This window comes from Antrostomus carolinensis, unplaced genomic scaffold (genome assembly GCF_000700745.2).
Source record: "Antrostomus carolinensis isolate BGI_N321 unplaced genomic scaffold, ASM70074v2 scaffold20561, whole genome shotgun sequence".
Taxonomy (NCBI): Eukaryota; Metazoa; Chordata; class Aves; order Caprimulgiformes; family Caprimulgidae; genus Antrostomus; species Antrostomus carolinensis.
The window spans coordinates 9485-25941 of NW_010296534.1; the positions used below are offsets into that span (position 1 = coordinate 9485).

Here is a 16457-nt window from a genome sequence, read left to right on the forward strand (position 1 = left end):
TTTTTCTTTTGCTTTTATTTGGGCAGGGAAATGTATTAAAAACTTACCTCTTAAAAGGAAATGAGGGCAGGGACAAAGGATACTGTTCTTCACATCCTGGAAATGGCAGAAAACGAGAGAGTTGAAAACCCTAAAAAGTTAAATACAACTTAAAGTTTTGGTCTTTGGGATTTGATGACAGCATTCCCTGAAGAATACAGCAATCTATTTGTCACTAAAATGTAGCTAAGTTTAAGCTGACAACCATCTTAGTAATTTTTAGATTTCTGTGCAATACTATATGTCCTGGTAATGATCATACGGAAACGAAGTTGTAATTCTAAAGTACAGTAGATTTTTTTACCTTATATGGTTTTATTAGCTAGACAGTTAACTTTAAACCATGTACGTTATACATATTTAGTGTTACTCTGAAAATGTTCAGCTGTGAAGCTCCAAAGAGTATGGGTTTCACAACACTTGTGAAACATTAACTTTACTAAAATTAACATTAATTAATATTAGTTTTAGAGTAATTGCATTGAATCAGCCAGTTCTGTTTCAGATTACAGCCTAAAATTGATTAGAATAATCAGAGTATTAAAACATTTTTGAGAAGATGAGGGCTTTGGATTCAGACATTCTGCAGTGTGCAGTGTAATGAGAGGAAGTTACACATGTTAGTGCCACTTCGTTTAAAGGGGTAGATGGAGGTGAGGGCTGGGGAAGCGATGGAACAGGGTTGGAGCTATATTAGATGTTTCTGTCTTTATCTGACTGTACAGCTGGGTGCTGATTATTGCATTAAAAGGCTTGCATTTTACTTGCATCTGTATATTAATGCACTTATCTGCTCTATGCAGCAACACATACAGAAGTTCAAGTTCTTAGGAAAAATTTATCATGCAAAGTAAAATGTATGCATCCCAGTGGGCACCACTGGCAGATAACTTGTGTGCAATGATATTATGTACAAATTAGATTCATTACTTTTACTGTCCATCCTTCAGGGAACAACCCATCTTCAGCACCCGAGCTCACGTCTTCCAGATTGACCCAAACACTAAGAAGAACTGGGTTCCCACCAGCAAGCATGCTGTTACTGTGTCCTACTTCTATGACAGCACAAGAAATGTCTACAGGATAATCAGTTTGGATGGCTCAAAGGTAAGTTTTATTTCAGAAAACTTTCTTGCTTCATTAGTTTTTGTATTTATTTTCTAGTCTGATATCCTTCATGTGTATTCTCAGGTGCTTTTGTCATTATCTGAGTAAGTTTCCTGACATTGTTAAAGTGACAACACTGCCTCTGCATGTTTGAAATGTTTTGTTACGTGTTTGAGATGTTTTGTTACATGTTTCAAGTGTCTCTTCAAAAACACTATTTTCCATGCGTTTGTATTTGATAAATCTGGTGTTGAATTTAAGTGATGACCTTAGTTAATATTCTGAGCTGGCTAGAAAGACATTCCTTGTTAGATGCACTAGAAATTACAAATGGTGTTACAATAACCTGTTTTCATCTCCGCATTCAATGATCTATCAATATAATTGGCTTCAGCATTATGAAGGACATCTGTTCAGTACCCATAATCACTTAGTAAATCCTTTGTTACGTAATCTTCCAATTTTTACTGTAGAGAATGTGAGGATTCCTTCTTATTAAAGCTCTCCATGGTAAGCTTTTCTCAAAACTCAGTTGGTTTGGGTTTTTTGTTGTTGTTGGTTGGTTGATTGATTTTTTTTTTTTAATTAGGAAGGCTAGTGTGTTGAACTGCTGTTGTAAGAAACCTTGTCTAAGAAATTCATTTGACTTGGAGAAGACACTTGACTGAGTGTTAAACCAGTAACTTTATAAACAACAACATGTTAGAAAACTCTGCAGTAAGGACATTAAAGATATACAGAGTGTAAACAAAAGCTGTAATCCTTTCAAGAGTCTTTCATTTGCAACTTCTGGAGATGCATCAGTTCATGATGGCTGGAACTGAAATACTCTGTTGTTGTATATATATACTACAGAGGATAGCAGTATTCACAGAGATTTTGTGGCTATTTATTGAAAGCTGAAAAATATTACCCTGCATTTTTTAAAAAAATACAGATTATTGCTGCTTTGAATGAGGAAGGAGAATTTCTATCATAAAGAAGTATACAGAAATATATCTCATAGTCAAAGATCTCTATATGATGCTACTTGAAGTGATTGAGACTCTGGCATCAAAGTCTACCAGAATTTTTCAAGTTTAAGTTTTACTTTTTTTCTGCCCTTCCCAGCCTTCCTTCAGATGATTCTTTTGTTTCTGTCAAATAAGTAAAATACCTTTTGTGTGACTGTTTATAAATAAAGACTTTGGGATTGGAACTAGATGCTGTATGAAATCAAGTCTACCAGTTGTAATCTGTAGCACCTTAACAGAGTCCTTATTCTGGTATCTACTGGGGTTCCTCTGCCTTTGTCCAAAGCTGTAAGTGGCTTCTGAGTTAAACTGTCAAGCAATTGTGCATCTATTTATTTGTTCTTTTGTCTACTGCAGTGTTTCCTTTACCTTTGCAGTACTATTGGCAAGGTATATTGATAATGCAGTCTATCACTTTTATTTACTCTCTGTGATTGCTGCAATCCTACTGGTGTTTTCGTCCAGGTGTTAGATGTCTCACTAGAGTTTTTTTTTTAATTTTTAATTAAAACCCCATCTTTTTTAACATGTCTGCATATATACAATATAGTATGTACAAAGGGCTAAATATAAATATAAAGCATTCTTAAGTTTGGAGTGCATCCAGATAGCATCTCTGCTATATGGCATACAGCTGGGTGTCAGTAACACTACGGGCATCTGAGCTTACAATGCTTTGTGTTGTTGATTGGTGTCACAGAAGCACTGAACATGCAAAGTAGAAAAAGCTATGCAATTTTAATTCTCCCATTTTAAGTTTTGAAGTGAAACTGAATAAAGATTATTTTTAACAAATTACCAAATTTTACACTGAAAATGTCTCAAATATGTATATTGCCAGTGGCCAAAAACACTTGTTGAACCATACTGGTTTTGAAGCTGCCATGCCCCTCCCTCGGAGGGAATAGGTCCAGCCAGTTCTTATTGTATGCCTTGGTGCTGGTGGGGTTTACAGCACCCTGTAGGTTTGTACAGTGGAGAGAATGATGTCCATGTGGCTGCTCAGTGACAGCAGCTCAGGTGCTGAGCAATAAGTCAGTAAGTGATGGAAACTCACAGGTTTGTTCACTTAGGCTACAGTAAGCAAAGTTTGAGAGAGATATACTTTACATCTGAGTGATAATCCTATTTCTGTCCCACAGCCTCTCATCCCTTTAGATCAGTGGGTTTCAGTAGGATTTCTGGATTAAATTTAACTTCTGTTTAACTGATTATCTGAAAGTCATCAAATCTTTCTTCTTGAAAACAAAAGAACATTTTTAAGACATGATCTTCACTGGCCTCTGAGGGATGCTATTGTACATTGCAGATTCTCACTTGAATTTCCTTGTAGAGGTCTTTGGTGTATTTGGAGAGAGGGGTTTTTTCCATATTCCATATCATCAGGTCTGTGAGCCAGATTCAACTGAGATAGGTCATATAGAAGCACATTCTGCTTATTTTTAAAGCATTCTGTGTTATGTTGTTTTCTGAAGCTACAGTCTCCTCTTAAAATACCTTGCACAAAAAATTATGCATCTCCCTCTAACCTGACTCCAGAAAATGTTCTGGGACTGTAAGGCAGTCAGTGTACAGGCCATATTTTATAGTCACATACAGTATCTGGATCCCTGTTACCCATGGCAGTTTGAGCCTGATGCAAATAATCTGATAGAACTTGAGACTGGTTTCTGTGACCTCCTGAGTTAATACCTTTTATGTGACCTTTTTGTCCTACCACTCCAGGAATCAAGAGAAAGCCTGAAAAGCAAAATTTCTTGTGCCATATGACATGACAACATTGAGCAGTTGTTGCTAAGGCTTTCAGTTCTCATTAATTATATAGTCATTTCATAGCTTCTTGGAAAAATGTATTTTAGTACTTCTTTCTCCTAGGTGATGGAAGGAAACCTCCATTATTTCTCCAGTAATACTGCAGACAGACACACACTAGGATTATTCCCAGAATCCTGCTGTCTTTTCCATTCAATCTCTGGCAGTCACTGAGAAAAGAAAGGAGATCAAGTAATGAGGTTCCTGCAGTACTAGTTATCTCTCTGATAATTTTTCACAGATGCAAGATAGGAGAAAAACCCTAATAATTTGTACTTATCTAGAACAAGAGAAGACTCTGGAAAAGAGTGGTTTTTCAGTCTGTAGGTTCCTTGAGCCCTGTAGATATTATTTCTGAGTCAAGTCTCCCGTCAGTGTTACTGCAATAGATGATCTTTACATTTTAATGACTGTAGAATAAACTAGTCACACATTAAAGTGATAACCTGTTTAATGCTAAATACAGGCTTTATGTAAGGCCTGTAAGTGCTGGTCTTCAGTGATCTTCCTTTGAAGAAGTTAAAAAATACTTTCTGTCTTAATTATTGTTGCCATCAATTTTAACACAAGATAAAATATAATATTTGACCACGGCTGTATATCTTGCAGCTGTTGGTTTTGCAGTTCAGTAAAACAAACAACTAAGACACATGCCTTATTTTCTCATAGCTAAACTAATATGAAAGGAAAACAGGAAAGCTATTTTACTATTCCAACAAAATCTTTTTAACAAAATCAGTTTTCTTCAAAAGCTAAATGTCTGCCTGTCAGATTGACTCTGTTCTGTTTTCAAGATATTCTTGTACATTTATACTAACAACGTTCTTTAAAGTTGATGAAATATTTGACACTTGTTATATTGGTAACTCTACAGTGAAATCCAGAGTAGAGGAGAACAGTTAAAGCAGTACTTGCTTGAGTAGACAAGACAAGCTTAGTTATAAATTCTAATTTAAAAAATAAATCCTTTTTTTTTTTAAGATGAAGATATGAACAATTAATATCTAGTACTTTCCAGAAGTAGCTGACACTGACTGTGTCTGCAGTATGCTCTAGCATTACACTTTTTAAAACCACACTTAATTTAACATGTGAGAGATCTAGCATACTAATCCTTTTAATTTGGAGAGGATTGAAAGCCTTGATTTCCTTGTAAAATTGGTAAATCTAATGAAAGGACTCCTTTTTGTATTACTGGGATCTGAATGTGGTCTTCCCAGTGAGAAACTTTCTGTCTCTGGATTAACACTATCCACTGGAATGGAGCCTCCTTATTTCGGTCTACTGGAAAATAAAGGAAAGAATCACAACAACTCTTTCTCAATAGTTATTTTTTAAAAAGTTGACTTTCTGTCTTACTCTCTTGCAATGAAGCAGTTTTGGCAGTCACCAGCCTAAATGCAGACTGCTGTCAAAACAGATATCCCATTCTGGCCCAGGCAGCCTGTCCTGGGTTCTCTCGTGTGCAGCCAGCCATGTGGTCAGCTGAAGCAGTGAGCAATCTCAGCTAAAAACTGTTTCATTTCTCCGAGGTTTTTCACTGGGTTAATTTGGAACCAGATATACCACTGTCACTGCCACAAATGCCAGTCCTGCAGGCTTTAAACCTGCCTGTTGCTTGGAGGTCTTAAGTTCGTCTCCTCAGAGTCATCTGCACTGAGGAAGTTATGTCCATGACATAATAACATACGCTTGCAAATCTGTGATACAAATTCAAATTAGTCAAGCAATGGATGGAATTAGGGATTAAGCAAGCTATACAACATAGCTAGAGCTTGAGGTGGGAGGAAGAATATTTAACTTCAAACATATTACTGTTAACAGCTTCTACAGCAAGAGAGATTGAGCATAAAGTGAATTTATGCAGCTCTGTTCTGGGCTTCCACCAGGTTATTTCAAAAGTGAGCTTCCAAGCACTAACAGTATACAAGACGTGGAGCAGCATATAAGAAAAAAAGAAATCCAGAACACCTCCTTTCCAAGAAGTTCCCCTCCTTGTCTCACATTATTTCTGCTGTCCTGTGTGGCATAGACAGCTGTTTTCTCTGAGGTCAGTTGCAGGCTGTAGTGTAAGCCTGCTGCCTTTATTTGTGCTCCAAACCTTATGCCTCAATAAAGGAGAATGATGTGTTACCAGTGACTTCACTGACCAGCTTCTCCTCTGTGAAAGTCTGGGGAGATGTTTTGTGGACAGTTAATGCTGGAGATGGTTTTCCAGTCTCTGATCACACAGCAAAACCTGTCCTTGACCTGATGAGGCTTGTTGGTTCAGTCATTCCAGATTTTTCCAGAAGTTGTTCAGTTGTAGCCAAAACTTGCATTTTGAGGCAAAGGTTATCAGAGAGAATTGCCTGTTTGATATTCTCAGCTACATCCAGATTTGCTCTTCTAATTTAATGTGAGTATAGTGTAACTATCAAAGCCATTACAGAAGATGCCAGTTTTGTTAGAATCACTTGTGCTGCAGTATCTTTACTCATCTTTCCACGTGTTGTGATACAATGTGTTCTTCTGAACTTTCTCGCGATACTCCTCTCCACCACTTCATCTGAGAATCACCATATGCACATGTTTGTGGGCTTAGCTGGCCCCTCAGCTGCAGATTTTTCAGGCTTGCTCTGTAGAATTCAAAGAAAAATTTATGTTGATGGGAGTTGTGCTCCAGTGCTACCCAAATCTCAGAAAAAACAAAGGGTGCTAAGTGAACTGCATAACTATTCATTTTAATATCCACCCAGGCAGCCATCTCACAGAAGCAGGACTGGATCTTGGGCTTGGGAGAACAGTACTTGGTCTCTGTGATGTTGAAGTTTCTCACTGATACCATCCTGAGAAAATACTGTTATTCTCTACACATCTGTACAATTCCTGCTACTGGAAGAATAAAAGAAAGATTTTGTTATTTATGACAGAGAAGATGGTTTGAACCCTGGGGATTTTGTTACTGCCCTAGGTTTCTTCAGTAATCACTGGCTTTAACCTGCCAGGGGTAAAGCAGGGATTGTGGTTTCATGGAATCAGGAAACACGCACACTGATGTTCAAAAGATTCCCAGCTCAGTACTATAAGACAATTGCAGTGGAACACATACTGACAATAATCTTTGGAGCACAGTAACTGGCATGTAAGAAAGCTTCTTGCTGAACTGTTCTGCTCACAGTGTGTGCTATTTTCTGGGAAGTTTTAAGGACACTCTCTTTCACGTGGGTGCTACAAAGCAGCAGTGATTCATGAAAAGGGCTGTGAATTATTTAGCGAATGTGGCTGAAATGCTTAGTAGCATCAGACAGATGAGAAAGCATGCCTGCGTTTCGCTTCAGATACATATATCTGGGTTTTCTTTCTCTTTCAATTTGGCTGGTTATAAACTGTACTAACCGTCAGTTTTTTAGTAAATTGGAACCCATTGGTGCCATTATAAGATTTTATCCTGACATTCTTTAAGTCACCTGGACAGTTCCACATCACAGATTTAGAATATGTTAGACGAACTTTAATGTGGTAGAAACACTGTTGAAATCCATGGTAAAACTTTAGTTGCTTTTCATGGAACCAGCACGTCATCTAATAGTTGCAGTTTTTTGTTTGCATTAGCAGAAGTTGCATGCTGGAGGATGTGCTTCTTCCAGCCTCAATATAACAAGAACTAGAGAAGAAGAATGATTCTAAGAGTAGGTCTTCATCTGTAGTTGCTATATGACCATGTCACTGCTAGACATGCTTGTGTGTATATAAAGGAAAAACAGATTCTTGTAATACAGAAGCTTAAAAATAAATTGTGTGTCTTGTTTTATTGCAGTTTTCTAGTGAGAATTGCATATGCAGTGGGAGTTGGGGGAATGCAACAGTGAAGCTTACAGTGGAGCTGGAGAAGCATTGCCTTAGGGGACAAAGAAATGCACTTGTGAGACAAAAAATGACTTTGCTAATTCTTCTATTCTGATCTTGTTGGCCTACGCAGATGCTTTAAAGGACTTTTTTTAGACTTGCTAACTAGTAAATGACTGCTTGCAATTGCAAACAGGTGCCCCCCTACAGCTTTTGCTCCTTTTACAGAGTATATGTGAAAATATGCTTTTGTAATTCAGCTGTGATTGAATTAGAAAACTGTTCCCTAGTTCCCAGTGTGCGTCTCATTCGGTGTACACAGATACTTGACTACAATATTGGCATTTTAAATTATGAGTAGTCTTAAAAAAACCCCAACAAACTCACAAAACCCCTTTTTTACAACTATTACTTTTTTTCAGGCAATAATAAATAGCACTATCACCCCCAACATGACATTTACTAAAACATCCCAGAAGTTTGGCCAGTGGGCAGACAGCAGGGCGAATACAGTCTATGGCTTGGGATTTTCATCTGAACATCACCTTTCAAAAGTAAGTATGACCAGTGGCAACCATTCAGCTAGTCAAGCGGCTTAAGAATATTTGATTCCTGCTTCTTGTATCTTGACTCAGTGCTCACTACTGTTGTTATTTAAAAATAGTTCATCAAAAAATATTCTGTATTGATCCATATAATGTAAAAAGACAAGTCAAAGTGTGATAGCTGCAAATTTTCTTTTAACTGATGGAAGAAAGGGGGGAGGTTTAAGCTATCACAGTATATGTTGTTAGTACTTTCCAATTACTCATTTGTTTGCTTTCTATTTTTTGAAAGTTGTTCTTCCATTACAGATTTTCGTAATAGAATTTCAAGGATTAAACAGTTTAGCGTTTCTTCTTTATTTAGATCTCCTAGGAAAGAAATTGTTGGTAGTCTTCAAATAAATTTTTGTCTTTTAAGCCACATTCACTTTCGTTTTTCTACTATGTAGTGCATCAAATTAGAGATATTTCAATGTCTGTAGGCTTAAAGTAAAGCTAGTGGGAAATCTATTCAGTGTAAAAGAAAATGACATTTTCTTGTTGGAATACAAAAGTTGAAATGTTTGCTAAAGAAACTCTATATCATGCATGTAAGTTTTTTTCTGGTATATTTGTTCAGGAGGGAAATACGCTTTATTCCAAGGAGCATTTTCAAAGTGATGGTATAGTTCCTCTGAGCACTCTTTCTACAATAGCTATTGCTATTGCTACTACTCTGGTAGATGAGTACAGGAACCTGTACAAGCCAGTATCATTTTTCTCCACATGAGGAATTTCAGTTTAGTTTAAGAACATGTCTCTATATTAAGCAGAGAATTTTCATCTTTGAAGTATACAAAAGATTCAGAAACCTGAGTACAATAAAAGGAATCTATAGTACATGTTTAAGTAAGGAATAATGATTGCCTTGTTATTAAAAAAAAAAAAAAAGAGTATCACACCAACCCTTTTGGGAAAGTAATGGTCACTATCCAAGGATAAGCTTGTACCTGTTAGGAAACCATTAAAATGAGAACCAGTACATCTGTTTTATTTGGACGAGTGTAAGATTTCTTCCTTTCATAATCAGATAGCTTTCATTTCCATGGAGCAACACAAACACGGGAAATTCTGAATTATACTAATACTGCATATGTGTTTGTGAACCTATCATTGCTTCAGTGAACTTGTGAACTTCGTTACTTACTTAATTGCTGTGTGTGTCCTAGAGGCACTTGCTTACCAGCATGGTAATAACTTGTTTTAATATTTCAATGGATTTAGCATAAATGCTAATTTACTTTGCTTCTCTCATAGACTAACTTGTTTTCCTTAATCACAGAATGCTTCTTTGGCAGCAAAGTACCATGCTGTAGTCATGCACATTCTGTGTTTGCCTGACTTCAAACACTAGGTTATCCTTGCCAGTGAAAGTATTTTGGGTTTTTTATGTGTCCTATCCTTGACTCTTTTCTTGCTCTCCCCATGTGGTACTTACTGTCTTCTCAATTGCAGTTGTCTCAATCCCATTCTTTCACTGTTCTTAAGTGAATGACTAAGAATTTTAAGTATGCTCTTGGCTTAAAACTTTATACTGCTGTCAAGAAAATAATCTGAAAAGCTATAGTAGATATTTTGTCTTAAGTGTATGTTTGATTAGCAGTTACTTAGATTGCTGTGTTTTATGAAGAATATGCAAATCTGCTGACAAAAATACCAAGTCACAGACTCTTTCTGAAGCTTATGGTGATGAACCCTCAGGACCTTTTCAGCAGACTGTTCCTGTTGTATTATAGTGTAGTCATCAAACTGATACTCTTGTGGGTTGAAATTACTGATCGTTGCTACTAAAATTCATAAAGGTAGAACTTCTTGTGTTATTTTAAAATTAACAAATGTATTTGATGGGGGAAGGAAAACTTTTCTTTAGATTGCAGTCTATTCAATCACTGGAGTTGGTGGATATGTTGGTCTTGGAATAAGAAAAGCTGAATTAGAAACCCTGGATCTGCTGTTTAGCTTTAGAGAAATCGCATCTGTATTCTCTTTCTTGTCTTCTCTCCCTGCTCAGATTACTAACTGTCACTTCTGTGCAATGGCATTGTAATCAGGTTTACCAGGGCACTCTTCTGTACACCTAGCACTGTAGGACATTAAATCTAATTTAGGGCTCAAAGTACTACTGGATATTAGTAATATGGCTAACAAATAAACTGTATTAATGGATTTGTTCAGAAACAGGATGCTTCTAGAAGTTGCCTTAAAAATTTATTCTTGAACTTCTTTTCTGTATTTGATTTATCAAAGTCCTTAAGTGAACAGCCATGCTGTATGTAGTTTGTTTTGCAGTAGTGTCTCTGGGCCACAATGAACTATTTCAAGTTCCAGTGAGCAAAAGACGGCCTGCAACCACAAAACCCTTAGTCTAGTCTGTGACTGATTTCAACAGGTTAATGAAGCAAATAATCAGAGTAGGTAGCATAAACTGTTTATTCTCAGTTCATAGTCTGCTTAGCTTATAGTAAATGTTTTACTTTTGGACTATTCATCTTTGGTTCATGTGCCTTTGTCCTCCAAAACTAATTGCTAGGGTAGAGTGCCACAGAGGTAGCCTCTTTCTGTCCGGTCATTGTGACTGAGAATTAGCGGAGTGAGAACACCTCGTAGAAAAATAATGACACTCTAAATCAACCTTGCATACAAAAAGTGAAGAAGAAAATCAGTTAAACACTTATCTTCATCAGACCTTTTCTCAATATGTTAGGTGACAAATTCACCTCAAGATTGTTCCATCGGAAGTCAGTGATACCTGAAGGATGATTCATATTTTGAAGAGTATTCCTTTTCACAGGATCAGGATTTTTTGGCAGAGTCCCTCTCACTGCTGCAGTAGGAGGAACAAAATACCCCATGATTTTCAGAAAAAAACTGAGATTACTTTCTCATTCAGAATAGAAGTCTGTGCTTTTATAGTATCCTGATGTGTGAGAAGAAATAGTCCTTTTCAGGTTTGCTGTCTGCCTTTCCTGTTTGAATTAGTTGACCTGATTTATTCCATATAACTTAAGAGTATGCTAAATGGCAAAAGGGCCACCACAGATACTTGTAAGAGCCTTTTGTAATCTCCCTGCACAACATTTTATCTTTTCCTTAAAATATATTGTCCTCCAGAGAACCTTCCCTTTCATACAATGAGATCTCATCTTTATTGTTCAGGAATTTTATGAAGAGATTGCTATTATCTATCACATGACTATCTCAAGGAATTCTTGAATAATTTTGTTAAATTTAAATTGTTGAGTAAATTTGTGAAAATTTCCACTACATTAGTCTTGCTGGCTTTCTTAGTATATTATCTTTTTATCTGTCTGTGATACAGAAGATCACATTTTTCCACAGTTTCTACCCCCGTGATACAGAAGATCATATTTACTGCCTTATATGACTTCAGCCATTTATTCTAAACCTCAGCATTATGCTTTCTATTTACCAATCCTGTGGTCTTAAAGCTGATTTAAATCATAGGTTATCCATCAGATTTTGAGGTCTATGTACAAGTCTTAAATAAGGGTCATATAGTTCTGGAGGTCTGTTGCCAATGTTATCATCTGTTCTGAGACCTTTTTTGATGCTGGATTAGACTTTCAGGGTGCTATCTTTTGTCTCCTTCAATATTCATGAAATGTATGCATTTAAATAACCTGAAATATAGGATACAAGTGGAGAGAAATTTTATTTCCTCAAATACTAACAGCCTACCAGGAGAAGTTTAAAAGACAGTAAGGTTTTTTAGGTCTTGCATAGCAAATGAGGTTCTAATTGGAAGTAGCTGAAGAGACTGTGTCACACAAAGGGTAGCCTTTGTCCCTTCTAAATACATGTAGTGCGGAACAATTTCTTTGTATGCTGCTGCTGGAGAGATTTAGGACTTGGTGAAGCTTCCAACTTTTTGCAGAATCATTTCAGTCTTAAGCTGATCATAATAAGACAATGTTCTGTATAAAAGCAGTAGGAAATAAAAACAAATGCTTGGCTCGTATAGCAATTATTGTAGTGCCAAGTTGAGATCTATGAAGCAAAATTTTTCTCTAGCCAGAGAAGCTAGGACCTATTCTTAATAAAGTGATTTAATCTCTCAAGTTTAGTTGTGCATGTATTTCTAAATTGCTGCTCTAAATTGCTCTTTTTACTGAAAGAGGTACATGTAGCATAGAAATCAAGCTTCATATGGCATTTCAATGTACAGTTCATTAATTTAGTGTTTGGTATATGCAAGTGCTTACTTCAATGAATTTGTTCTGCAACTTGATTGATATCCATGCACAACCAAGAAAAGAACTCAACTCAGTATTCCCACTGCTGTTTTCCTGATTAGCTATTGAAATTATAAATGCTGTTAAAATTTGGGAATAAATCAGTATTGTTTTGGTCATAAAAGAATGAAGACCATTGAAAGCTCTCGGCTGATAGTGACCGCAGTAGGCTTCAGAAGCAGATCATTTATTGTCAAAAGTAAATCTTGAATCTGAAAGCAGCTGTGTAAGGCAGCTTGTCACTATTATTAGCCATTCCTGATGTGAGTTTTTTCAACAGTATCAGACCAAATTTGTTGCATCATAATTTTCCTGACATATAAACAATGTACATTATGTCTGAAAGGTATATCACTGTGTAACTCACTTAAATGAGTATCTAATAAGGAGAAAAAATTTAAAATTCTACTGACAGAATTTGACTTTGTAAAATGTTAAGTACAGCATTCTGTTCTGCATGTAATGTACTGCTTCACGCCTACTCTTTCTCTTTTTCCCTTTTTTTTTTTAAACATATGCACCTTCAGTTTGCTGAAAAATTTCAGGAATTTAAAGAAGCTGCACGACTAGCAAAGGAAAAATCCCAAGAAAAGATGGAGCTAACAAGTACACCCTCTCAAGTGAGTCTTGTTGCCTGCTCTAAGCCTGGTACTTCATATCTGTGTTACTTACTGATTGTATCTTAGACACGTGTTAAAAATGAATAGGATACTTCCCAATTACCCTGAACACCCTCAACAGTCAGCTTGAAGTGTCAAGAAGTCTAAGAATACATTTAACATACACCACAGAAGTGTCAAAGGGGCTTGCTTTAAAATAAAATTGGCCTTCTATTTATTCCTATTACTGTCTTTGAGTTTTGTCCAGAAAATGTGTAAACATGGTGAACAGTTATGTAAGTAAATTATAGTAAACACCTTTTGTGCTTTTTCTTATTGTATCTATGAAGCTTCAGGCTGTGCACTGTAAGGGACTTTTATCAAAGAATCATTACAACAAAAATCAAAGTTAAAACAGCAAACTATTTTTACTTGTTTCCGATTGTATAGTATTCACTTGTGAAATGTGTTGAAAGAAGATGACACATTCATGTGCTGGTTCTGGAGTTTTATTATGGTTAGCCATGATGTAAAAAAGAGTTTATAAAAGGTATCTCAAAACATAAACTAGGTTAATATACGCCTAACAGGAGGATAAATTAATATAGTCACATCTACTTTAGTCATGCCTAAAATTAATTTACTTGAAAATGAATACTTTCAGCTTGCTTTGAAAAAGAAACTGCATGAGGCTTTTACGCCCCTCCTCTTCTGCCCCCCCACCCAGTGTTTTTTGGCTCTGTGCGTAGCTTTTTGCTTTGTTTTAAGCAACTGTGAAGACAAAGGTAATTCCTTTTCTTTGATGATGAAGCAGGTTTAAAACTACAGCAGAGGTTCCTGAGTTGAGTCGGATTAATGCAGCTGAGTCTTTTTTCTGGGGAGTCTTCATTCACTGAATCAGTGCATCTCTTGAGTGCTTTGCACTGGAATATGCTCCTGATCTTTGATGGAACAAGGATAGCTAGAGTCTGCAACATGTTTTACAGTTTTGTTGCCACCAGAAAGCTACATCTGGTGTCCTTCCAGGAGAAGTCAGTGGAAGCCACATGAATATACACAATGAAACAACCTTATGTTGTTTTCCCAATAGGCATTTTGCCCAAGTGCTATGTTAGCTTTTGCTTATGGGAAACTGCCTTCTCTATTGTAACAGAAGAAAAATAAGGCAGTCTTTTTTAATTAGTTTTCTTGACAGTTTCTAAATTTCTGATAAATTCCATAAATAAACACAGAGATAATGGAAACAGGTATTTCAGTATTATAACCTGATAGACACTTGGCTTTATAAACGGTGAAGTGCTTCAGCCAGACCTCCAGTTACTTGATATTAGAAGCAGAACAATTACTCTGCTTCTCTTTTGCCCTGTTGATTAATAGCCAGAAGTTAAATCTGACACTATTGAATGGAGTGACTTATTTGCTTTGGATGTAGATTTTAACTACTTACTCAGAGACAAGAGGCTTTCATCTAGCAGCTGCCCAGCATTAAGGCTTTCTCTTAAACTGTATGAGCTTATTACTATTGTTCATTTTCCTATACAGATTTCCTTTTATACTTGGAACCTAACATTTTATGCTGTAGGCAGTTACAGAAATGTTACCTTGAGCAATTCTATAATGCACATTGAGAGCTGCAATTTAATTACTGCACACTTAAAAATAATTTCATATTCAGGCCTTACTTTTCATCCCTTGGCTTTTTACTGTGTTGATAAGTTAGCTTATTATTCTGAAAGATACAGTTAGTACAAGTGCTGACATATCAGCATAATAGTCTTCACATACTTAATGCTTCTCATTAGTTCCCCAGAGAGAAGGGAGTTTAATCAGGAACTTTGGAATTTGGAGCAGATGAGAAGTAATGGCTTCATGGCAAACTGCAGCACTTCCATGGTGCGGGGGTTCATTCAAAGAGATTTATGACTAGGGGGAGGATGGGCGCTTAGTAGTGGGGAGGGAAGGAGGGACAGTAGCGACATTTGAAGGAGCACTTGCTGTGATTTTGATCATCTGCCAAAAAGTGGCTGCAAGGCAAATAATTCAAGTGTTGCCCTTCTCAATCATTTTTTCCTTTTGTGTAGTTATTCTCTGCAGAGAGAGAGAGTAAAAGAGGAAGGAGATATTTTCAGTGGCCAGTCAAGTGTTCGCGGGAACCTGGCTTTTTTAGGAAGCTCTGACAGGAAAGGTGTTGGGAGGTAGTGTGTGAGTAGTGAGCTCTGTGTTGGTAACCCAGTTAGCCACAAGTGTCAGTCCCTCTGCTCCCTTGGACTTGCAGATATCCTTCTGCATTAAATTAATAGTAGGTAGGAAGATACTGCATATCAAAACTGGAAAATGTACATGTCAAATAAAACGTTACATTTCTCTGGTACTGCTTTAAAAATGATATTATTATTTACTAGTTAACTAAAATACCAGATATGGTACATTGCCCACCCTCTCTGCTACACACTTCTAAAAGAGAACAAGTACATATGCTTTTTTTCTGTATTCAGTATATTCCTGTAGATTGAATCTTTATTAAAATATCTCTACAACTAGTGTAACAAAACCCTGCACAAGGTACTTGCTCTTCACTATTGTTTGATGTAACCCTGCAAATACTACTGGTATGTGTGAGTTTCAATTCTGAATGTCCTGCAAAATATCTCAGAAATAGGACATGTATTTGTAGTTTAAGTACAAGTTAGCCATGTTAAAGCTTAAGAACAATTTTATCTAAAATCCACTGAAGTTAGTCTGCTTCTCTAAGATGTTATGAGTGTTAGCAAATATTGGTACTATTTGGCTAGATACTTCCAGAAAAGTGCCTCAATGGCCAGGAAATAGTAGTTCCATGTTGAGTATTTTTTGGATATAAGTTTCATCTGATGGCATGTATTCTTTGGCTTTTTTGTGTGTGTGAAACGTAGTAGAAACATGTAGTAGAAAGAAAACAATACATAGCCCCATTTGTAATTACTTAATAGCATGAGTTCCTTTTCCCCTAAGCTATGCTGCTGCTAATTTTAAACTCTGCATTCTGCCTGTTCTCCTTCTGTTTACCAGCAGGCTTCGCTTTAATTTCCCAGAATATCAGCTAATATATAAAATCACCATTTACTGTGACTGTAAAAAGAACTTAACGTGTCCAGAGAAAGACAGTGGCCTGGAACAACAAATAACAAGAAAGATGCTGCTTTGTTATGAATAAGTCCCCCTGAGTGCATGGTGCTTTCTTGA

General features: G+C 36.5%; 1 protein-coding gene across 1 annotated transcript in view; it reads left to right on the plus strand.

The window, feature by feature from the left end:
• Window positions 1-598: 598 nt before the first annotated feature.
• Window positions 599-16457, plus strand: part of LOC104532984 (homer protein homolog 1) — a gene marked incomplete at its 3' end in the record, with an annotated part of 43454 nt that continues 27595 nt past the window's right edge. Inside the window, exons 1-4 of the mRNA XM_010178335.2 lie at window positions 599-636; window positions 990-1146; window positions 8222-8353; window positions 13164-13256. Of these exons, the coding sequence (XP_010176637.2) occupies window positions 599-636; window positions 990-1146; window positions 8222-8353; window positions 13164-13256 (420 nt within the window). The remainder of the gene's footprint in view (window positions 637-989; window positions 1147-8221; window positions 8354-13163; window positions 13257-16457) is intronic.